We start from the raw sequence: 25,844 nt of genomic DNA on the forward strand, positions 1-25,844 counted from the left end.
GTTATATTCCAATTATTAATACTCTAAATGAAAGTCAATATTTATAACATCTGGGCAAACTCTTCAGGCCAAACTTTGACACATTAAAAAAAGAATCATTCCTTAACTAAACCCTTTTATCAAAATTATATCACCATTTTAAACTGTCGCGAACAACCAGTGCTGCCATTTTTTTCTAGCATACTATCCTCCACGAAATTTGATCCTATTTCGGGAACACCTTGCTACATTTTCCCCACATTATATGATTCTGAGTCCCAGTCCTTAGAGATATTTACATATTCTGAAAGTTCTGGGCCACAACTATTTTGTTGATGTTTTACATCGTGTATTCGAAGATTTTATTTCGCGAAAAATAGTGGACCAGTCAGACTCGATGAAATTTTTTAAGAATTACTAAACAAGTCAGATAAGCCGTTATTTGAAACTGCACTACTATAATAAAGGGAGGTCATAAATGCTACAATTGTTTTGCTGTATTTTTTATAATAAAAAAACAGCAAACGAAAATGGAACAAAGAAAACCAGAAAACATCGTGAGGTTATGCCCCAAATTTCAAGCTCCTTCTCATTATGTGCATTAGTAGACGGACTGGTTTGCACATTTCGGTTTTAAACTGATAAAGATTCAGATAGTTGTCATGCTTAGTCAAGATCAGTGGTTAAAATCACACACCAAAGTGAATGGCAATTTGAGACAAATAATAAACAATGATTTTGAGAATAATTCTTCAAATTTACGAAGAAGGCTGTATTACTTAAACAGATGAAACATTTGAGAAAGATGACAACAATTACAACATGCATCATTTGCCGGGGGAACAATTATTGACGATGACTTAATTCTAGTCAGTCTGAAAAACAAAAATATCAAACTAACTACACCAATTTCCGGATGATTCACTATGTCAGTGTTAAGGAAAGCGCTAATTTACGCATTGTACTGCAAGCTGAAAACTAACCATCGTGATAGAATAAGAATGTGGATTGATTCACTATGTCAGTGTTATGGAAAGAGCTAACTTACACGTCGTACTGCAAGCTGAAAACTAACTATCGTGATAGAATAAGAATGTGAATTGATTCATTGTGTCAGTTATGGAAAGGGCTAATTTACACGCACTGCAAGCTGTAAACTAACTATCGCGATAGACTAAGAATGTGGATTGATTTCACTGTGTCAGTGTTATGGAAAGGGCTAATGTATACATTGTACTCCAAGCTGAAAACTAACCATCGTGATAGAATAATAATGTGCTTAAAACTAACCATCGTGATAGAATAAGAATGTGGATTGATTCACTGTGTCATAGTTATGGAAAGGGCTAATTTACACGTTGTACTGCAAGATGAAAACTAACTATCGCGATAGAATAAGAAAGTGGATTGATTTCACTGTGTCAGAGTTATGGAAAGGGCTAATTTACACGTTGTACTGCAAGCTGAAAACTAACAATCGTGATAGAATAAGAATGTGGATTGATTCACTGTGTCAGAGTTATGGAAAGGGCTAATTTACACGTTGTACTGCAAGCTTAAAACTATCGTGATAGAATAAGAATGTGGATTGATTCATTGTGCATCCAAGGGGAATCTTGGGGCTTTCAGTTTATTTGCAAACGTTATAGTTTATCATTATTTCAAGATGTCGACAGTTGTGGTCATTGTGGTTATAGACACCAATCCTTAAAAATAATATGTTTACTTAGCTGTATCTTCCGACTATCATCAGGTTTATTGATTAAATCGTAATTAATTTTTTGTGTTGTTAATATAATTATTTTTTTTCGTTTTTTATTATCATTTTCAATGGCTCCAGTGACGCTAGAAACATCTTTGTTTGGGTTAAAAAATATTATTATAAAACTCTTTTGCTACTGTTATAATTGCTGGTACTGACATTATTATATATTGTTACACAATATAATGTAAGATTAAAATTAATCATCAACAGTAAAAATTTGAAATACTGTTATTCCGGGATACGGACTTTTTACTGTAACATTAATATAAATACGAAAATATTTGTATTTGTTAACAGTACTTGCGGAAGCTAAAGTAAAATTGAGTGATACTGAAATGTACGTATTTGTTGTACTATACAAATCAGTCTGAGTCATCATTAGACCCTTGAAGTTTCCAATTATAAATTCGCCCAACACCAGGGTTTAATCTGCCACGCAAATGAAGTTGCCATATTGCAACAGCGTATGGGCATTGTATTTTTAACCAGAAGTTTGTTGTTTCTCAGTAAGTTTTGTCCATTCCGGTCCTCCTGATATTGTGCTTGTAAACGAAAAAGCATGATGGGGATACTTTCCAGGGTATTGAACTGGAGCAAAAGCGACGAATCCCAGTCTGTTATTTGTTGAATCAACAAGTGGTGGTATAAAGCCATTTTTTTTTTTTTGTTCGTTTTACTCCACCAGTAGTGACTGAATCTACATAAACGTTATTTGTTAAATCTGATGAATAAACTGGAGTATATGATGATGTTATTCTGTTAGCGCCATTATAAATTATTCCTGTCATTATTCCACCAGCAAGTGATAATTAAGTTGTTCTTTTTGTTAGAATATTATTTTGTAATATTAACTCATTATCATCAACGTATATATACAGGCGAGACAGTCTTGAATTTTCAACAACTGTCTAAAATTGTCAGAATCTATCTACTTGTGTACAGCTAGTATACATGTACAACCGTCGCTATCTCCGATCGTTTTCCCTACAGGTCCTACCTGCAATCCCTTTTCTTCCAGAAACTCAGTGATGTACCTGTGTGCCTTTGTCTCTTCCATACCCAATTCGGGGTGTTTCCATATTTCGTTACTAAGGATCCCCAGGTCTCCAGACATTCGCTCTATTTCCGCACATGCAATTGCTTTAAGGTTCTCCATTTTCGTCTGCCCCGTCCACAACGATTAGGACAAATTGAGCTACAAGTATGACTGTGAATACTCCAGCACGACATTGGTATTTGCCGGTGTGCTGGCTTGTTGACATGGATTTCTAGATATCACAGTAGGGGGAGACGGGGATACTTCTCCGTTTACCTGTATTATTGATAGCAGTAATCGACATGGAGCGAAATAATAGTACCAAATTCATAAGTCCAGTGGTGCAAGTATATTTAACTCTTAACGGTGCAGTATTGACCCCAAGAGTATTATGTTAATAACAATTTCTGTAGTTTTGTTACTAATAAAGTCAAAGCCTTCTGTGGTAATATACGGTATTAACATTATGTTGCTAAAAATGGTCTAACGGTTGCAGGTAACCTAAGGGTCAGCTCCATGCTCTCACTCAGTTGTAACCCTATGTGCCTTATGATCTCAATAGTGCGAGAAACTAGTGTACGTGTTTTCTGTTTTGAGTTAGTCGTAGCCTAGCCATTAAAGTGGTTAGACAAAACCACGTGTTATGTTATTTAGCAAAACATAACACCTTCTACCCCTTGTCCTACATGTAAGACACAGCACATGTTGATTTTATTTAGGTGCTATGTCTTACTATCCAAATAACGGTCTTGTATGGTGTGTTCCGATGTCGTTGACACCGGAATGAGTAGTCAAAGTTTCAGGAAGATCTCACACATCTGGCAGCACCGACCCACGAGAAGCTACTGGCATACTTTCTCACATACCCACATTGGCCGAACCCGAGAATCGAACCCACGCAGACTGAGGTGAGATGGCAATGATCCGTAAAGGTGAGCGCTTTTTACCACTCGGGGCCCCCTTTAGTAATTATATTGAGACTCGATTGGTGTATCCACTATAGTTGCCGTAATTACAATTTCAGCACCATCCAAGCCAGCTGTGCTCGTGTCAGCGAGTCCATGAATACATCTATAATGTTACACGTACGCTGGTATTTCACGAATAAGACTTATTTTGAGTGAGTGATTTAGATTTTTTAACGTAGCTTTAACAATTTTTCAGCAATATCGCTACGATGTCTGGAGTGTGGCAGTTTATAGTGATGTCTAGCATTGGGGCATCATGCCACAGACATGTAGCATGATGTCCCACCCAGACACATTATCCTGACATCGGGCCGACCAGTCCTAACGCTAACCTCTTAATGCTGAGCGCCTAGCGAGTCAGCTGTTAGTACTCTTATTTTGACAATTTCATCTTGCTGTTCTTGTACCAATTTGATTATTTTCTCGCTTCGGTATTATTGCGGGGCTATCATATTTTTTTTCTATTAAAACTGTGATAGCGAAATATAATTGTTCGACAAGCTAGCCTGCATCATGTACAACACGTACAAGCACTTATAACCAAGTATTCTTGTTTCACTGGCAGAACGTTCATACATTCAGAGAAAATATCTTTCGGGGATATATTTAAATTTCCGGCTATTGTGCGTTCTTGGGGTATGGCATTACGTTCTTATAAAAACTGTATTGATTAATCCACTGAATAGTTTTTGAAACGTTCTTTCTCATCTTCGCTCCACAACTGTTACACGGACAAGTGCACCCTTGTTAAATAGCAGCCAAAATTTATCTCCTCTTCTCGGAGTCGAGATTGGTGCAAAATAACCAGGAGGGAATATAACTGGTGTGATATAATGTATGTAGATGTTTTGGTCAACTTCAGTTCGTCATTGTATAAACAATCCCTGCGTGTTTTCGTACTTGGTTTCACTGTCAACAACCGAGCATTTTGCCATCCTAATGGTGCAATGCAATTATTCCCAGCTGGCTTTGAATTGGTATTGCCATGCAAAGGCGATCCCAGATTTGTGATTTCTATTTAACCCTGACATGATTGTATTTCAGTGTTTACGAGGGTTTGTTGACACCATTTTTGCGCAGATATGTTTCAAGAAGTGGAACAAAATCACTGGTCAAACGATTCAACACGCCTTCGTCGGTCCGCAGCCTCATTACTGTGATCAGAATCTATCACTTATGTAATTATAAATTTTATTTTAAAAACAAACGCCAAAGACGGTTTTTTTATCCGTCCGTCTTCAACGTCTAATGATAATGGTACTGCAAATGTAGATATTTCTGCAACAACATCGTCCGATATGTCAATGCATGAGATTGGTGACATTAGACCATGACGCCCTCGATCAGTTATCAGTAACATTCTATCCTACCAGCCTTTATTTCCGGTTAAAATAAACAAATTAGAGCGTCTGTAAATATTAAAATGCATTTTGTACTATATTAATCGTACTTTTTAAGTGATAATGTAAAATCATTAAGTGTTTGCGAGGTTGGTGAACACTGTTCAAGAGGCGTGGAAATCAAATGCCTCTACGTAGCAGTTCAGTTAGTGTGTGTGTGTGTGATTTGGATTTTAACGTAGCTTTAACAATTTTTCAGTCATATCGCTATGATGTCTGCAGTGTGGCAGCTTATAGTGATGTCTAGAACTGGGGCATCATGCCGCAAACATGTAGCATGATGTCCCACCCACAATATCCTGACACCAGGCCGACCAGTCCTAACACTAACCCTTTAATGCTGAGCGCCCAGCGAGGCAGCTATTAGTACCATTTTTGTAAGTCTTTGGTATGGCTCGGCCGGGGATCGAATCCACGACCTCCCGCATCCGAGGCGGACGCTCTAACCACTATGCCACCGGAGCGGTCTAGTTCAGTTAAATACAAAATACTGATAATCAATTTATATTGTTACAAGCCAGAGGTATTTGCTTGACCGAGCCGTGTTAAACCCTGGCGCGATTCCGTTAGCAGTCCTAAGTTTACCCCAAATTTCCAAAGACTTCTATACAACTTCGGCTGTAAATCAGAAAGCCCAACGTGTCCATTCTACACATAAATTTTACTCCAATCAATGCAAGACCTCAGATATCACAACTTTCCTATTCTCTGTAAACCGCACATCTGCATGGTTTCTCTTCATCAACTTTCCGTACCGTCAGCGTTTCACGCCGTAAAACTATACAATTTCCCCAAACACTGGGAACTAGTTTTTACTACGCCACCTTAGTCCAGTCGAATCATGGTTTCGGGCCACATTTCGCCTGTAAAACTGCATCACATCTGTCACCATGGCGACATAAACGTTATATGCCGAGTCCCTTCTTGTTTATTCCATTGCGTAACTTACCAGTCTCCAACCATAAATACTGCACCTGCAGTCACACAACTAGATTTGAATAGGGACTATGGAACCACAGGGAAATTCGTGTTTCTCCGACCTGAATTCACCAAAAGTAAGCCTTAGCATCATGGAAACTCACTATCACTTCACTCCGTGACGTTTGATCCTGGTAATTAGCTAATTATTTCGGGCTAAGGAATATTTACACTGCACCGAGTTCCAATAATCAAACAAGTAATCGCAAAAATCTACGAATTCCTTAAAATGGGCATACTCCAAATTTATTACAATATTGTACGTGTTTTTCGTACTCGGTGCTCATAAGGTTCCCCTTATTTCTCTGCATAAAGTTCGTCAAGACTTCTTTCGTGTTTCGAGGAGGGTCAATGTCAAAACTCTTTAAAGAGGACATTCCAGCAAAATCTCAAAAAACAGGGTCCGTGTCAAAACTCTTTAAAGAGGGGATTTCAATAAAATAAATCTCAAAAGATGGGCCCGTGTCAAAATTCTTTTAGAAGGGGATTTCAGCCAAATCTCAAAAGATGAGTCCGTGTCAAACTCTTTAAAGAGGGGATTTCAGCCCTTGTGTGTATACGTACTACCTTTGGCTACTGTTGGAACATATACCATACCATGAACTGATTAACATGAATTGATACCAAACTTTCTATGCGAGAGTTCACGTACCGGAACGTGTGGCTATAGTCGAACCAAAGACTGTGATACTTTAATATTGTCTATATCATGAAGACTGTCCTATTTCTCCGATTGCTCTCCACGAACTTCGTCTATACTTGTTGTTGTCGTTGTTGTTGTGTGTGTGTGTGTGCGATTTGGACTTTTAACGTAGTTAACAATTGTTAACGTAGCTTTAACAATTTTTCATTCATATCGCTACGATGTCTGCAATGTGGCAGTTTATAGTGATGTCTAGTACTGGGGCATCATGCTGCAGACGTGTAGTATGACGTCCCACTCAGTCACGATATCCTGACACCAGGTCGACCAGTCTTAACGAAAACCTCTTAATGCTGAGCGCCACACGAGGCAGCTGTTAGTACCATTTTTATAAGCCTTTGGTATGACTGGGCCTGGGGTTGAACCCACGATCTACCGCATCCGAGGAGGACGCTCTAACCACTAGCCTAAACCACTGGAGCCGTCTGTTGTTATTATTGTAGGGTTTAATGCCATACTTCAGATCAAGATAGGCTATACATGGCGGCCAGTATAAATGGTGGAGGAAGAACCCGGGAACCCCCAGAAAGAACCACAAAGTCACGAGAAGCTACTTGCAAGCTTTCTCACATACCCACATTGGCCGAATCCGAGACTCGAACTCACACAGAGGTGAGCTGGCTAAAACCTAATAGTAAATCCAATGAGAACACGAATGTACCAATAAAACCTACTAGTAAATAGTCTCAGAGCACCACTGTACCAATAAGATCCAGCAGCAAATCAACCGAGAGCATGAATGTACAAATAACACCAAGTAATAGATTAAATATGAATGTACCAATAAGACCTAGAAGTGAATAGTCTCAGAGCACTAAAATATCAAAATGACCTCGCAGTAAATCCAATGAAGCATAAATGTACGAATAACACCTAGTAATAAATAGATTGAAGGCATGAATGTGCAGATAACACATAGTAATAAATAGACTGAGGGCATGAATGTGCACATAACACCTAGTAATAAATAGACTGTGGGCATAAATGTGTAGATAATACCTAGTAATACATAAATTGACAGCATGTATGTACAAATAGCACATTACAGTATATCCACTGAGATGATGAATGTACCACTAAAACATAATAGTAAATTGACTGAGAGCATGAAGGTACCAATAAAACGTTGTAAACAGACTGACAGCATGTATGTAATACCTACTAGTAAATACAATATCATGAATATACTAAGACCTAATAGTAAATTGACTGAGAACATGAATGTACTAATAAAACCTAGTAGTAAATAGACTGAGAGCATGAATATACAAATAACACAGAGTAAATAGACTGAGAGCATGAATATACAAATAACACTGACAGTAAATAGACTGAGAGCCTCAATATAAAATAACACAGAGTAAATAGACTGAGAGCATGAATATACAAAATAACACACAGAGTAAATAGACTGAGAGCATGAATATACAAATAACCCACACAGTAAATAGAATGAGAGCATGAATATACAAATAACACAGAGTAAACATAATGAGAGCATGAATATACAAATAACACAGAGTAAATAAAATGAGAGCATGGATATAAATATAACACACACAGTAAATAGACTGATAGCATGAATATACAAATAAGACACAGATTAAATAGAATGAGAGCATGAATATACAAATAACACTAAGAGTAAATAGACTAAGTACATGAATATACAAATAACACAGAGTAAATAGATGAGCATGAGTATATAAATAACACACATAATAAATAGAATGAGAGTATGAATATACAAATAACTGACACAATAGACTGAGAGCATGAATATACAAATAACACAGAGTAAATAAACTTAGAGCATGAATATACAAATAACACAGAGTAAATTGACTGAGAGCATGAATATACAAATAACACTAAGAGTAAACAGACTAAGAGCATGAATATACAAATAACACAGAGTAAATAGACTGAGAGCATCAATATACAAATAACACACACAGTAAATAGACAGAGAGCATGAATATACAATCAACACACACAGTAAATAGAATGAGAGCATCAATATACAAATAACACACAGAGTAACTAGACTGAGAGCACGAATATACAAATAACTGACACAGCAAATAGACTGAGAGCATGAATATACAAATAACAGAGTAAATAGAATAAGAACATTAATTTTAAAAAACACAGAGTAAATGGACTGAGAGCATGAATATACAAATAACACACAGTAAATAGACTAACAGCGTGTGACAAGATTATTTTGAACTGGGGAAGATAATACAATTCCTTTAATCCACTGTAAATAAGATCTTATCATCAGCTGATGTTCATCCAAAATTGTTGCTGCGGCATAATATCCTAAAAATTCACATATGACTGAATGCATGATTTCACAAATGACTGTCATCAAATCAAAATGAATATGACTGAATGCATGAAGGCACAAATTAACTGATCAACATCAATGAAAGGCCATAAAAACACTAAATAGACCTACTTTAAAGATTGTTCATTTCATACGTATTTAATGAAAGAATTCATAATGTGCATGTCTTGTGGTGCCAGAAATTGTAGAGTTGTATAATTTCAGAAGAAATGCACATTCATGGCCAAATTGCATTTTTCAAGGATATAATGTTTACTGGTACAAGTTACATTCTAAAAACATGGAAGTTAAACTTACCTTTTGTGTGATGCCATTCTCAATATTGAAAACATGGGGGGGGGGTGATCATTGTAGGTCATAATGGGTATTTCATAAAGTCTTATATTAAACAAATAATATAATATGTAAATGAGATCTTGCACAGACACAAGAAAAAGCCAGAGAGCATGATGCAAATCAGGTGTTTCAGTACTTTATCAGTGTTTTCTGTTCCAAACAAGTATTTATAAATCAACCAGAAAAATACTCTTATCACAAATGGTTAACAATGATTAAATAAGTTCTCTTCTGTGTTACAGTGTACTACACTGCTTTCATTCTTGTAACGGTGACTAAATGTAATACCTTCTGTGTGCCATCTTATTTCAGTTCTTGTAACTTCTGTTCCTGTAACTGTGACTAAATGCAGTGCTTCCTGTGCTCCACTTCCATTTGCCTCCTTTGTGCCATCTTACTTCTGTTCTTGCAACTGTGACTAAATGCAGTACCTCCTGTTCACCACTTCTATTATTTGCCTCCTTTGTGTCACCTTACTTCTGTTCTTGTAACTGACTAAATATGGTGGCTCCCATGTGCCATTTTACTTCTGTTCCTGTAATCAAATAAATCTGGTGCCTCCATTTTGGGCCATCATACCTCTGTTCATGTAACTGACTAATATGCTGTTCCTGTCTGCCATCACACTTCTGCTCCTGTAACTAACAACATTTGGTGCCTACCATGTGCCATCTTTCTTCTGTTCCTGCAACTGACTAAATACAGTGCCTCATGTGTACCATCTTACTTTTGGTCTTCTAACTGTGACTAAACATATTGCCTCCTGTGTGCCATCATACTTTCGTTATTGCAACTGTGACTAAATTTGGTGCCTCTTATGTACCATCTAACTTCTGTTCTTGTAACTGACTAAATATGGTGCCCCATGTGCAATCTTACTTCTGTTCTTGTAACTGACTAAATATGGTGCCTCCAGTGTGCAAACCATGGACTAAAAGTAAAACATGTTCCCATTCAGAGCACAGCCAAAAGTCAAGTTAGCTAAATGAAATGTACATTCTAAACATTTTATAAAATTGGTGAATCTGGATTTAGCTGAGAAATCTGATAATCTTATGTGAAAATAACTTATCAGTGCGTGAATCTATTTATCTGTAAAAGAGCTTTAGTGTAAATAAAGAGAACACACAACAATGCTACATATATATGTGTAGTTCATTTAATAACTGTCTGAGAAGTTATTGAAAATAAAGATTAAATAATAATGAGTATGAAATGTCTGTAGAAAGTAAACAATTTAATATTCTGCAGACATACTTTAAAAACTTAATACAAGAATGACAACTAATAAGAACAGCAGAAAATACTCTCAAGTGGAAACATGTAGGATAATTAAAAGAATATTCCCACTCAACTTTAAAAGAAAGTAAAGTATTTACTCAAACATCCATTCAACAAAACAACAGTTACTGCAACATTCTGAAAGGTATCAGCATGTTTCATAGCTACTGTTGAAATTTTAAACCCTAGCTCACCTATACCTAACTGATACAGTTAATAAACATTGGCTGCAAAAATGATGGCTGCTTTTATTCTTTTACATATTTGATTTTGGTCATAACCCTATCCAACTTAGAACCCTTTGTCTCAGAGAAAATACCAACATAAAAAAGATAACAAATCCAACATAATAAAGATTTCATTCTTATTCCAATCAAACAATGAATTAATCGGCCAATTAAGAAAGTGAAAACTACAAATGTACCTGGCTTGCTAGCACCTGTGTCAGTCTTGTTCCTTCATGTTTATTTGTGTGTGCAGGAATCTTTTATATCACCTGCTAAAGCAATGTCAATGTTTTGTACCTTTCAAAGCTTAACTTCTTTTACGAACTGTAATTTTTCCATCAGCCAATCAACTGTTTGCATTTCTATTAAGTTACCTTGGTGTTTTGTTGCCTGCAGTAGATCAGAATAAGACCTAATAATATTTACAGAATATAGCAAGTACAATAAGATGAAAAATGAGACATCTTTATAGGTCAAATAAGGAATAAAATATATTTTTTAAAGTAATTTTTCATGATTTTCCAAGACAATATATGTAAATTAAAATCCAAATCTCCAAACATTTTTACACACAATTTTTTTAAAAGGTCTGCCACAAAATTAATAAAGGGTTAAACTGTCCAATTCAGCACAGAAAATAAGGATCAAGTGCTTAAATTGTGTGGAATGTTGCAAAGATTGCAGATTCTTTTATTTTCAGCATAGTACAAGCCTTTAAAGTGTCACAAATTTCAAGAGCTAAAAATTAATTTGCACAACGCCACCAAATTAAGACCTAAGTAGTACGGTGCCAAGTGACATTAAGATACTGAGGGGAAAATGTGATTGCTGAAACACAAGTTGTTTAATTTCTTAGTGCGGATTTAAAACTGAAGGTGTATTTCTGTATTTTAACTTTTGCTTAACACATTAACAAATAAGAAATGAAAGTAGCAAATATCAAGTGGAACATGCCAAAAGATAATTCCAGAAAAAAAGAAAATGTTTACTTTAAGCAGGTGTTTGAAGTACTTTTCTTTCTGTGACATGTGTGATACAAAGATTAGACAAATATGTCCTCAAAAATTTAAGATTGTGCCAATGCACCGGAATGCATAATTTCATAATTGCTATCGAATCATATTTCCTAAAATCATCAAACTGACTGTAGGTTTAGTAGTAATTATTTTAATTTTTTTAGATTTCCACAAGATCACTGTTTGTTTCATAACCTACTCCATGTCCCTCATACAAGTTCTTTGTTCCCCCTAAAACATCACCTTGGCACATGTCAAGAGTTTTTAAATACAATAATTTGTAAACTAAGGCAACATAATTGTATAGGAACAAGAAATATAAGGCTCGTGGAAGGAAAATTGAAGTTGAAATTCCATATATGACCCTTTAGTCACATATTTTTATATCTGACAGCATGTTTTTCACATGATTTATAGGCTGAAAAGCAAATTTTCTGATACGGAAAGTAACAAGGTTTCATTGCCCTTGAGCAAAGGACATTAGAGGAAAAGTGCAGAAATGGAGTAACAAAATATATGTGACCATGAAGATAAAACCTCCACTGTGATAAGTGAAAATACCATCAAACTGATAAGTGGCAGAGTACCATGGTTTATTCCTTTACCTCAAACAGCTTTTAAGATTTCAAGCTGGAAAAAAATTCACTTTAAAACATGGTTCCCATGCTTTTCTAAAGATAAATTTCCAGGTCATTTCCTGGGTTTTTCCAGGATGAAATTACTTTCTTCAAGGCTCACATATGACCATTACTGAATGGAATTCAAGAACATTTTAGATTATAAAACATGCATTTTTTAAATCTAAAAATGTTTCTCTTTCAGGGCTCTCCAAAAGCATTGAAGTCAGAAAAGATGATCTTGTACAAAACCACAAAATGTATCACACGAAACAAGTTTGATTATATTCCTACAAATTGGCATGTAAAGTCATTTCAATGTACAGAATACAAATTATTTTGCTGCATTATGTTCCTAAGTGGAAGCAACATAATGAACATAAATTATGTTTTGTTTCTGTTCAAACCTTAAATTCCACAGAATCCTATAGCAATATATATATATATACATCTCACAGAAAGTAACATTTTCTATTACAGTATATATTTAAAAAAACCAATAAATGCAAATAATTAGAATCTTGTCTTATAACAAAAAGAGCTTAGCCCTGCATTTATCTGTGCCAAAAAAATTCCAAACAAGATTTTTCAAACAACCTAATCTCCTAAAGATGACCTGGTCAAATATCCTTCATTTAAAAAACATTTTCAAAAGGGTTGATTTAAATTTTGACAAAAGATCTTCAAAATTATATACTGTTGTATAAACAAGAACTGAATTTTCTGTAAAATCAACTTTTCTTCTTGCAATTCATTAAACCATTCACCAAACCTGTATTTTTAATATATACCACCATGTCAGTCAATTCTGTGCAATGGGTACCCCACCATGTCAGCCAATTCTGCACAATGATATGTCATTTCTGTAAACGTTGGATCATGTGTTAGTTTGGTTCAAAAATCCATTTTGTATCAAGAAGGAATCATACTTTAATTTAAAAAAGTGATATTCTTAAAGTGTACAAAAATATCCCACATTTAGACTCTAAATGCACATGAAAATGTGATTTCTAAATGTCAACATGTAGACCCACTCCATGATCTTCTTAAACCTGTAACCCAGAAAATCCAATTTACTATGCATCTTTTAGAATCATTCAAATAAATACATTATATAAAAAATGGAAATGTTTACCTTAAAACAATACCGCATTTTAATCCAAGTTTCCAATTTTGCAAGAAGTTGTCGGACAAGTACAAATTCGTCTGCTACGCAACACTTCAACTTGCCGCTAGAACATAAATTCTCAAGATATTCCCCAGCGTATAGTGAATTTCTAAATTCTGTAGTAATATTTCCCCATCAACAAGACGTAGTAAACACATTGCACCCTATTCAATGTTGCTTTTTCTTCCATGTAATAGCTTATTTTTTATAAAATGTTGAACTTTACTAACTTTTTACAAGATCGGTTTAGTTTGCTTAATATCTCTTGCCATTTATACGTTGAATTTTGTAAAACTAACAATAAACCTGACTTAATTACTCGACTGAACTGCTGACAGAAACAGTCCAAAGTAATATATTTCATTTCTATAGCCCAATGGATAAACATTACATCTTTTCAAAGCTGTGCACAGAATAGGCCAACATATCGCGAGGCAAGAAAACATGGAGGTTGTATTCCCCGTGTTCAAAATTAATATTACTTTGAACAGAATATTCTGGTGACAAATGCTTCTTTAAATGGTAAGAATTGCTGTATTTTATTTTCATCAATCGGTCAAATTCGGTATGCGTTTTGCTTCAATATTGGAGACGGAAACCTTAAGTGCACAGAAATGCCCGACAGCATTGTAATACAAGGAACGATAATTTCTCATTTCAGCTTTGAGATTCAACAATCTGGACAAAAAATTTGGTTTAAAACAAATAGCAATCCATTTTCTAAGTCAAGTTTCCTCCCAATATTCCAACCCCATTTTTCATAGTTCAACATTTAGGCTGGCATGTGGGATCATTGCAACTGCATATCGAAAATTTGGAATTTGCCTCCACTGTGCAGTAGCGACATATGGTAGTTGCTTACCAACGGGCCTAGAAAATTAAAACTTATATCGACTCATACCTGCATGAAATCAAAAGGAAAATGATTTATTTCTTCAGAAATGGCAAGTATTATAAACATTATGTCTTTAATCCGCTGACAGACTAGGCGAAAATATGGCATAGATAAAACCTATCCCTGTACTCGCCATTTGCATTACTAGTCACATGACTTCACAAATCTCAAACAATTACATCGGAAGTCCAATAGTCATGTGATATTAAAAATAAACTCATTTTAATGTTGTTGTACAGACATTCAATTATTTTAAATGAAGGTCAGTTACTTTTTGTAAAAACCAGCAATCTGGCCAGTCTGATTCATCAAGCACAGAGCACAGGTCAACATGGTAGTCACATGATACAATACTCCAGAAGTTGTTCTCAGAATATATAAATATTGAGAATTTTGATTTCTTTCGTTTTTGTATTTTTATTACAACCAGCATATGACTTTCATTTAATGTTTTTCTTTTTTTCTCAACAACATACATTTGAAAATGTGGGCTGTTAGATTTGCATACTCATGCAACTGACAATACAAATCGCAAGTGCCAGGTAACATATCATCAATGCCGTAGTTTTATCGTCTTTCAGCAGATTAAAGACATAACGATTTTAATACTCATAATTTCTGAGAAAACAGGTAATTTTCATATCGATTTCATGCATATATCACTCGATCTTACAACGCTTGAGTCTGCTTGACCGTAAGGTAAGCGGCTACACTTTGCTACGATCACCGGGGCCTCTTGTGATGCTAGACTGGTTTTCATACCTCCTATGTAACAAGAGATATGGATATTGAGCAATCCACTTAACATTTGGATTGACTCAGCATATATGTTTATTGCATGCACCCAAATTATCCATAGTGCACCTTCTGAATATTCTGGTTAGAACTCGATAAATTTAACTCATGATCAGTTTAGTTATGACTCAATTACGTGATTGTTTTGGGCATCAAGTGGAGACAGAAAATTCCCAGGTTTTTCCCAACTTTAATCAATATTTGCGAAATTCAAGGTCTTTTCAGTCTGGAAAAAAATTATCAGTTCTCTCGACTTTTTCCTAATACCATGGGAACCCTGTTAAAATATTCATATGTGACCATGACGCAGACAACAGGACTCCAAACATACAATGCAACACATCTAATGACAATAGGACTCCAAAAATGTAATGCAACACATCTAGTAACAATAGGACTCCAAACATACAATGCAACACATCTAGGGACAATAAAGGACTCCAAACATACAATGCAACACATCTAATGACAACAGGACTCCAAACATGCAATGCAACACATCTAGAGACAATAGGACTCCAAACATACAATGCAACAGATCTAGTGACAATAGGACTCCAAACATGCAATGCAACACACCTAGTGACAATAAAGATGTATTACAATAGGACTCCAAACATACAATGCAACATATCTAGTGACAATAGGATGCAACACATCTAGTGGCAATAAAGGACTCCAAACATACAATGCAACACATCTAGTGGCAATAAAGGACTCCAAACATACAATGCAACACATCTAGTGACTATAAAGATGTATTACAAGTTTGATAAATTTATCTTTAACAGCACTGAAGATACAGAGCAGAAGTGCCATTTTGAATGAAAATGACAATTACCGCAAGTGACTGTGACTAGGACCCACAAATATTATGCTGTACACCTTTTAGTAATGATGAATAAAGTTATATTCAACCCCTCATCTTTCAATGGCTCTAAAATTATAAATGAAACAGATTTAAATGGAAAAATTCCACTTATAACACAATGACATTGACCTTGAAGATAAAATATCCAATGTGGTACAAAGCACACATGCAAATGGCTTTAAAGTTATAGAGCACAAATAAAGGTGTGCTAAATGGATGGATAGATGAAAAGAAATGTGGATATTATGTACCCACAATTAAATATATTATAAATATTAAAGTATGGCATTACTGTAAACTTTCAATACTGATGGGCATCAAAGAGGCAGTATTATAGGAATGACACCATACCATTCAATAAGTCTGATCACCATGTTAACATGAACTTTACCCACTAGAATCAAACAAAAGGACAAATAACACCATTCTTACATGTCACCAAGTCACCCACTCATATGTCATCAAGACACCAAAACATGCCTTCTTCTATACCATAGATTCATCTAGTCATGCACCCTCAGATGTCAATGAGCAATCAAGACAGGCCTTCTCATGTGTAAGCCAAGTCATGTGGACATGCCATGTGTCAGTCTAATGATGCACCCTCATATGTCACAGACAATCTAGGCATGCCTTCTCATGTGTAAGCCAAGTCATTTGGACATACCATGTGTCAGAGTCATCTAGGTGTGTGCTCTCATATGGAGCCAAGTCATCCAGATATGCTTTCAGTCTTAATCAGAACTCTTCAGAGAAAGTTTTCAAAACAGTGCTGTCAGTTCAGCTTGCTCCTTGATTTTGAGATTCAAAGCACAGAGAATACTACAGGAATAACAATGCACTCTCATACAGAACATATCAGGATGGTTCCACCTTGGGTTCAACAGACACAACATGTACAGCAACATTCTGGTTTGAATTGTTCTTCAGGGCCTCCTCAAGTTGTGGGGACATAGTGATGTGGATGTTCTGCTGCTGGTGCTGAAGATTGGTGGATGATAGTGATACTGCCACCATGTTCTGGTACATGGAGACTGGAATGGTCACAATACCTAAAAGGTAGAAGGGATCAATGCATTAATACATTTCCAACAACAGAAAACAAACTATACGAAATTTCAGAGATAGCAAACCTGCTCAATGGATGTAATATTTAGGGGTGAACTGATACACCCATGCTGTGCATCGATATAATTCATATAATAGACAGCCTAATATATGATACATTATTGATACACATATAAACTTTATGGTTTTTTCTATCATTAAAAGTTCTGTCAATGGTAGGTGCCCTTTGATGTCCTGACATACAGGTTGTATTTCCAATATGCAAATTACATAAAGACATAGACAGACATAGATTTAGCATCTATTCATATGCCCTTCTCATCCATGATAAGACAAACCAATTTTTTTTTAAAACTACACCATCATTTTTCGCTGCATGAAGGCTTTAAAACCACCTTGACCATACACAAATTGATAGATTGCTCCATCCATCAAATTACATGACATGACCTGTTCATCTCTGACAAACCTGTAGTTCTACAATGTAAGACCATAGCACATGTTGTTTTTGTTTTAGTGCTATGTCTTACTATCCAAAGAACAGCCTTTGACATTGAAATGAGTAGTCAAAGTTTCAGGAATATCTCATACACTTGGCCACTTATATCAACACTCTTCCACTAATTTATGTGTAATTAATATGTAATTAATATACTTACTGGCAGAATGAAAATATGACACTAGCAAATGGACGTATTTTCATGTTCCATTGACATACATTTGAATTTCTTGCAATGCGACGGTTGTCCAGGTATGCCTAAGTATGTTTAAGAAGGTTCATGTGGTGGATATGTTTCTTGAACAAAACGAAACGTTGCTTACAGTTCCAAAATAGGCATAATATATTTTTATTTGTTTCGTTAAAGTATAATATTTAAACTTAACCCGATTTTGGCATTATCAGCTTTCATCGCTTTCCAGCCAACAGAAATGTAGGCCAATGAAACTTGAAAACAGGTCCTTTTCTTTTGTGAGAATTTAAATTATCAGAGAAAAGACATCAGGGTAAGTAAAGTCTGGCAAAAACATTATAACTTTACTTTGTAGAAAAGCATCATTATTGGTTGCCAGTTGTGTGTGATAATTCATTACAGTCATTCGACATAAAAACAAGCTACACAGCTTGAGGCAATGAAGAGACCTTCCTTGAAAACGGAGATACCAAAATGGACATAATATGCTGGAAGTGTTTGAGGTACCACATAGTAGGATAGATCTATGAGGGTGTCTATGAAAACTGTATGTCTTCCACAGGAAGTGCCTTGCAGCACTATCTTGTTAGACTGATTCAAGAAAGTGCCTGTATGGACTGGGAATTATCTATACATGAAGAACATGGCAGTGCTATGTGGAACTGGACAAGTTCATGTTTTGGCTGATGCTGTATGATCTAATTGTGATCGTGACGTATTATGATCAACATTATATGGTCAAGTCTGGTCCTGGATGAATATGGTCAACTTGGCTGGGATGATGTTAGGATGGGTTACGGGATTTTTCAACCAAGTATCTAGTCTATAATTCTGATAATTGATGTTTGTTGCTGCTCTCCATGACACTGCCCTTGCATGCAAAAAGCTGTCTTCATCAACATTAAGGTTACAGCCCCACAGGATAAATATTGCATTCATATATCTTAGTACTGCGGTTCCCCTCTTATACAGCCACCTGTTATGCATTGAGAAAGTGGCTGTATAAGACAGGCATTTCCAGAGGGGGACTATGTTTCTGAGAAGTATGTGTATGTAAATGAATGTGCATGTAGTAAGAAAGCTACATATAACTTCAAAGAATTTAATATCTTCATTTAAAAGTAGTATTAATTATTAAAAAGTTCTACTTGTTTTATGAACAGACTTATTTCAATTTAACATACATTAAATAATTCTTATTTTTAAGTGTGAAATGCAAGTAGGTATTGTTGGCTTGTGCACTGCAAAACCATTCCAAAATTATATCATTTATATCTAGGTATATACATTGCATGGCATTTAAAATAAGTCTCTTTCTATTTACTCCATTTCCCCACTGCTGCAGAATATTCTCCTTATCTGTTATGATACTGTTTATTTGAGGCTTCCAACATAAAATAAAGAACTCCTGAACTCTCCTCATGGTTGTCGAGTTGAAAATCTTTTAGTTTTTCTTCTAAAATATTAATTCTCCATTTACATTATGATATGTACAAGTTTTGTAATGATTTATTCCTATGTTGCAAGTACTGCAATTTTATTATGTAGTGGAAACATTAATAGAGTAGACAACATGTTTTTAAAGTGATACAGTTACTGTCATGTGAACTTTGGTCTTTGTCTGGTACCATGTTTTGTTCAAGACTAATTTCGCTGTGTTAATCCACAAAATCTATATTTAGCCTATGCTGACCATGTTATGGTCTTGACAATTATGTCCTGTCATAATCATCTAAGATAAAAATTCAACCGCTGTTGGAAGCCCCAAACTCTATCACAATATTGTTTACCCATTTCCCTGTAAACATTGGCGTTAATGATATATTATTACCCTTAGTTGTTTATGTATACTTTAGCCAATGCTTCTTTCAGTAATGAATACCTGACATCGGTAAAGAGAAAACAGTGAAGGTAACTGCAGAATTGCCAACCCTGACAAGTCAGTCTCAGTAAGGCAGATGATTTTTTCCCATAAGATTGACCAGTTTTCAGTAAGGTGTAACAAAATGTCAAAAACTGCTATTGTAAAGCTGAAAAATGTAATTAAAAGTTTGATGCCTCGACAATAGACATTAGGTTCAACTGAAAAGTTTGTAAAGTATGCATAGACTTTATTTACCATTAGTACAGTTGCACAAACTCTAGTTCCAAACCCTATGCAGCTCAATGGCTTTTTATTATCTCTCAGCCTGACATAATTCTTGGAAATTCTTTTCCATTTCACATGACAACAATCATATCTCTAGCCACGAGACATACTCAAATTGGCACGTGATGTCCAATAAACGTAATTGTGTCCTTTCCAGCTTTTATTTAAAAGAATCTGAATATTCCTTTTTATTCAGCTATGTTGATTATTAATTATTTTCTAGAAGCTTATTTTCCCTTTCATTTAAAAACATGCATTGCTTTCTGAACACCATTTAAAAAAGTTATATAATCAACAGTTTGATCATGCAGATGCTTCGCATGAACAAAAAGGTGCAGTTTAAAGCATCTGGGGTGCTGCTGTAAAGTTAGTCTGGTTCCCTGACTAATTTAACTAATTCTAAGATGAAACCCGGATCCAAATAAAACACAGATGAACCCATTATCGAGATTTTTCAGCAACGATCATTTTTCTGTAGTTTTTGCTAGTGTGCCATAAGTATGTATTTTAAGTGTAATTTTCGTAAACGTACAGCTAAATCGTAAGAGTTAGCAGGTCTGTAATTGGGTTACTTACTGTATGAATTAGATATTGGTTCTGGACATGTATTAATATAAAATGTGGCTGCTTGTGAGGGGTAGATTTCACATATTTGCACTAATATGCTGGCCCCATTAGAAGGGTGGCCTTACCTGAGGAGTGCTTTTGAACACAAATTCATCAATGCCAAGGGATTCTAACTGTAAAAAGTGGGTTGCTGCTGAATGTAGGTGGGGGTATTCATGAAGGGGACCACTGTATAGATGTCCTAGTGCTTGTTTTGTTAGAAATGTAATAAAATGATGAAATTTTGTTTGCCCATTTTCAAGACGACAGAGCTGACATGTGGCAGGTGGTTACCTGTGCCATCAGTTGTTAAGGCAGTAGCATCAGCAGACAACACTAATCTGCCATCAGCCAGTGCTGTGATTCCCTGAGGTGTTCCATCAGCTGTCATCTCTATGCTGACAGGTGTGATCTGCATCCCCATATGGTTTTCCCCAGCATCTTCATTCATGGAGGCCTCAGCCAAGGTCTGCACAGCCTGAGACGACTCATGATGGGGAACGTCGTGCTGACTCAACTGAAACAGGATTACAGCTGATACTATTTCAGCTCTTGTACAATGTGTAGTCATTGCAAACACTGACCCAAATCTGGACCTTGTTTCACTAAGCATCTAAAGAAGAAACTTCTTCCTGAAACTTTTTAGACTTTTAAATATTTGTCTTACTGCCTGGTTGATAACAATGAATTCTTCAGTAGTAGGTATAATGCATTAAATTTTGATCATGATATCTTAATTTCACACAAGAAGATTCATGTTTCATCTGCAAGGACAATTTGATGATTTTCTAAATTATCTTTTTAGACACAAGGCCATAATAAACCAAGTATGCCTGATGATGGCATGTTTTGTACACGAGGCCAAAATAAACCAATTATGCCTGATGATTGCATGTTTTGTACACAAGGCCATAAAACACCAAGAATACTGCTATGATGGCATGCTTTGTACACAAGGCCAAAATAAATCAAGTATACCCAATGATGGCATGTTTTGTACACAAGGCAAAAAAAACAAGTATGCCCTATGATGGCATTATTTTGAACAAAAGGCCATAAAACACCAAGTATACTGCTATGATGGCATGTTTTGCACACAAGGCCAAAATAAACTAAGTATGCCTGATAATGGCATGTTTTGTACACAAGGCAAAAAACAAACCAATTATGCCCATGATGGCATATTTTGTACACAAGGCTATAATAAACCAAGCATGCCCAATGATGGCATGTTTTGTACACAAGGCCATAATAAACCAAGTATGCCTGACAATGGCATGTTTTGTACACAAGACCATATTAAACCAAATATACCCCCATGATGGCATGTTTTGTACACAAGGCCTTAATAAACAAAGTCTGCCTGATGACGGCATGTTCTGTACACAAGGCCTTAATAAACAAAGTATGACCCATCATGACATGTTTTGTACACAAAGCCGTACTGAGCCAAAGTATCTTTTAAACTTTGCTAAAATTTTCTGCACCAGTTCAAACTTTGTATGTAATCAAGCAATGAGATATATGACCTAAATGTACTTTGTATGTAATCTAACAGTGAGACTATAGGACGTATGTGCACTTTGCATGTAATCTAACAGTGAGTCTATGGGACCTAACTGTACTTTGCACGTAATCTAACAGTGAGATTATAGGACCTAAATGTACTTTGCATGTAATCTAACAGTAAGACTATAGGACCTATGTGCACTTTGCATGTAATCTAACAGTGAGTCTATGGGACCTAACTGTACTTTGCATGTAATCTAACAGTGAGACTATAGGACCTAAATGTACTTTGCATGTAATCTAACAGTGAGACTATGGGACCTAACTGTACTTTGCACATAATCTAACAGTGAGACTATGGGACCTAACTGTACTTTGCACGTAATCTAACAGTGAGACTATAGGACCTAAATGTACTTTGCATGTAATCTAACAGTGAGACTAAAGGACCAAAGTGTACTTTGCATGTAATCTAACAGTGAGACTATAGGATCTAACTGTACTTTGCACGTAATCTAACAGTGAGACTACAGGACCAAAGCGTACTTTGCATGTAACTCATCAGTGAGACTATAAGACCTAAGTGTACTTTGCATGTAATCTAACAGTGAGACTATGTGACCTAAATGTACTTTGCATGTAATTTAACAGTGAGACTATAGGACCTAACTGTACTTTGCATGTAATCTAACAGTGAGTCTATGGGACCTAAGTGTACATTGCACATAATCTAACAGTGAGACTATAGGACCTAAGTGTACTTTGCATGTAATCTAGCAATGAGGCTATGGGACCTAAGTGAACTTTGCATGTTATCTAGCATTGAGACTATAAGACCTAAGTGTACTTTGCATGTAATCTAACAGTGAGACTATATGACCTAAGTGTACTTTGCATGTAATCTAACAATGAGACTATAGGACCTAAGTGTACTTTGCATGTAATCTAACAGTGAGTCTATAGGACCTAAGTGTACTTTGCACATAATCTAACAGTGAGACTATAGGACCTAAATGTACTTTGCATGTAATCTAACAGTGAAACTATAGGACCTAAATGTACTCTGCATGTAATCTAACAGTGAGACTATAGGACTTAAATGTACTCTGCATGTAATCTAACAGTGAGACTATAGGACTTTACTGTACTTTGCATGTAATCTAACAGTGAAACTATGGGACTTAAATGTACTTTGCATGTAATCTAACAGTGAAACTATGGGACCTAAATGTACTTTGTATGTAATCTAACAGTGACACTATAGGACTTTACTGTAATTTGCATGTAATGTAACAGTGAGACTATGGGACCTAAATGTACGTTGCATGTAATCTAACAGTGAAACTATGGGACCTAAATGTACTTTGCATGTAATCTAACAGTGAGACTATATGACCTAAGTGTACTTTGCATGTAATCTAACAATGAGACTATAGGACCTAAGTGTACTTTGCATGTAATCTAACAGTGAGTCTATAGGACCTAAGTGTACTTTGCACATAATCTAACAGTGAGACTATAGGACCTAAATGTACTTTGCATGTAATCTAACAGTGAAACTATAGGACCTAAATGTACTCTGCATGTAATCTAACAGTGAGACTATAGGACTTAAATGTACTCTGCATGTAATCTAACAGTGAGACTATAGGACTTTACTGTACTTTGCATGTAATCTAACAGTGAAACTATGGGACTTAAATGTACTTTGCATGTAATCTAACAGTGAAACTATGGGACCTAAATGTACTTTGTATGTAATCTAACAGTGACACTATAGGACTTTACTGTAATTTGCATGTAATGTAACAGTGAGACTATGGGACCTAAATGTACGTTGCATGTAATCTAACAGTGAAACTATGGGACCTAAATGTACTTTGCATGTAATCTAACAGTGAGACTATGGGACCTAACTGTACTTTGCATGTAATCTAACAGTGAGACTATAGGACTTTACTGTACTTTGCATGTAATCTAACAGTGAGACTGTGGGACCTAAATGTACTTTGCATGTAATCTAACAGTGAAACTATGGGACCTAAATGTACTTTGCATGTAATCTAACAGTGAGACTATGGGACCTAAATGTACTTTGCATGTAATCTAACAGTGAGACTATAGGACTTTACTGTACTTTGCATGTAATCTAACAGTGAGTCTATGGGACCTAAATGTACTTTGTCTGTTGTGTAACAGTGAGACTATGGGACCTAAATGTACTTTGCCTATAATGTAACAGTGAGACTATGGGACCTAAATGTACTTTGCATGTAATTTAACAGTGAGACTATAGGACCTAACTGTACTTTGCATGTAATCTAACAGTGAGTCTATGGGACCTAAGTGTACATTGCACATAATCTAAGAGTGAGACTATAGGACCTAAGTGTACTTTGCATGTAATCTAGCAATGAGGCTATGGGACCTAAGTGAACTTTGCATGTTATCTAGCAGTGAGACTATAAGACCTAAGTGTACCTTGCATGTAATCTAACAGTGAGACTATATGACCTAAGTGTACTTTGTATGTAATCAAGCAGTGAGACTATAGGATCTAACTGTACTTTGCACGTAATCTAACAGTGAGACTACAGGACCAAAGCGTACTTTGCATGTAACTCATCAGTGAGCCTATAAGACCTAAGTGTACTTTGCATGTAATCTAACAGTGAGACTATGTGACCTAAATGTACTTTGCATGTAATTTAACAGTGAGACTATAGGACCTAACTGTACTTTGCATGTAATCTAACAGTGAGTCTATGGGACCTAAGTGTACATTGCACATAATCTAACAGTGAGACTATAGGACCTAAGTGTACTTTGCATGTAATCTAGCAATGAGGCTATGGGACCTAAGTGAACTTTGCATGTTATCTAGCATTGAGACTATAAGACCTAAGTGTACTTTGCATGTAATCTAACAGTGAGACTATATGACCTAAGTGTACTTTGTATGTAATCAAGCAGTGAGACTATAGGACCTAAATGTACTTTGCATGTAATCTAACAGTGAGACTATATGACCTAAGTGTACTTTGCGTGTAATCTAACAATGAGACTATAGGACCTAAGTGTACTTTGTATGTAATCTAACAGTGAGTCTATAGGACCTAAGTGTACTTTGCACATAATCTAACAGTGAGACTATAGGACCTAAATGTACTTTGCATGTAATCTAACAGTGAAACTATAGGACCTAAATGTACTCTGCATGTAATCTAACAGTGAGACTATAGGACTTAAATGTACTCTGCATGTAATCTAACAGTGAGACTATAGGACTTTACTGTACTTTGCATGTAATCTAACAGTGAAACTATGGGACTTAAATGTACTTTGCATGTAATCTAACAGTGAAACTATGGGACCTAAATGTACTTTGTATGTAATCTAACAGTGACACTATAGGACTTTACTGTAATTTGC

The 25,844-nt window shown here is 35.7% G+C and overlaps 2 protein-coding genes across 6 annotated transcripts in view; both read right to left on the minus strand.

Moving 5' to 3' along the window:
* LOC149788614 (xaa-Arg dipeptidase-like) overlaps nt 1-3,045 on the minus strand; it is a 60,478-nt gene extending 57,433 nt beyond the window's left edge. The window contains exon 1 of the mRNA XM_089974693.1: nt 2,742-3,045. Within this exon, the coding sequence (XP_089830819.1) occupies nt 2,742-2,900 (159 nt within the window). The 5' untranslated portion in view covers nt 2,901-3,045. The remainder of the gene's footprint in view (nt 1-2,741) is intronic.
* Nucleotides 3,046-8,156: 5,111 nt separating this feature from the next.
* The window catches only part of LOC149788615 (DNA-binding protein P3A2-like), a 52,072-nt gene continuing 34,384 nt past the window's right edge, over nt 8,157-25,844 (minus strand). For 3 of the 5 annotated variants that reach the window (XM_089974697.1, XM_089974694.1, XM_089974696.1), the window contains 2 exons: nt 21,198-21,420; nt 10,662-17,440 (listed from right to left, as the gene is read on the minus strand). In XM_089974697.1, the coding sequence (XP_089830823.1) occupies nt 17,247-17,440; nt 21,198-21,420 (417 nt within the window). In that variant the 3' untranslated portion in view covers nt 10,662-17,246. Of the gene's footprint in view, nt 10,450-10,661; nt 17,441-21,197; nt 21,421-25,844 lie in introns of those variants that run through there. The other 2 variants (XR_016424182.1, XR_016424181.1) reach the window with 2 other exon arrangements.

Source organism: Sinohyriopsis cumingii, chromosome 11 (genome assembly GCF_028554795.1).
Source record: "Sinohyriopsis cumingii isolate HCF-2022 chromosome 11, ASM2855479v2, whole genome shotgun sequence".
Classification (NCBI taxonomy): Eukaryota; Metazoa; Mollusca; class Bivalvia; order Unionida; family Unionidae; genus Sinohyriopsis; species Sinohyriopsis cumingii.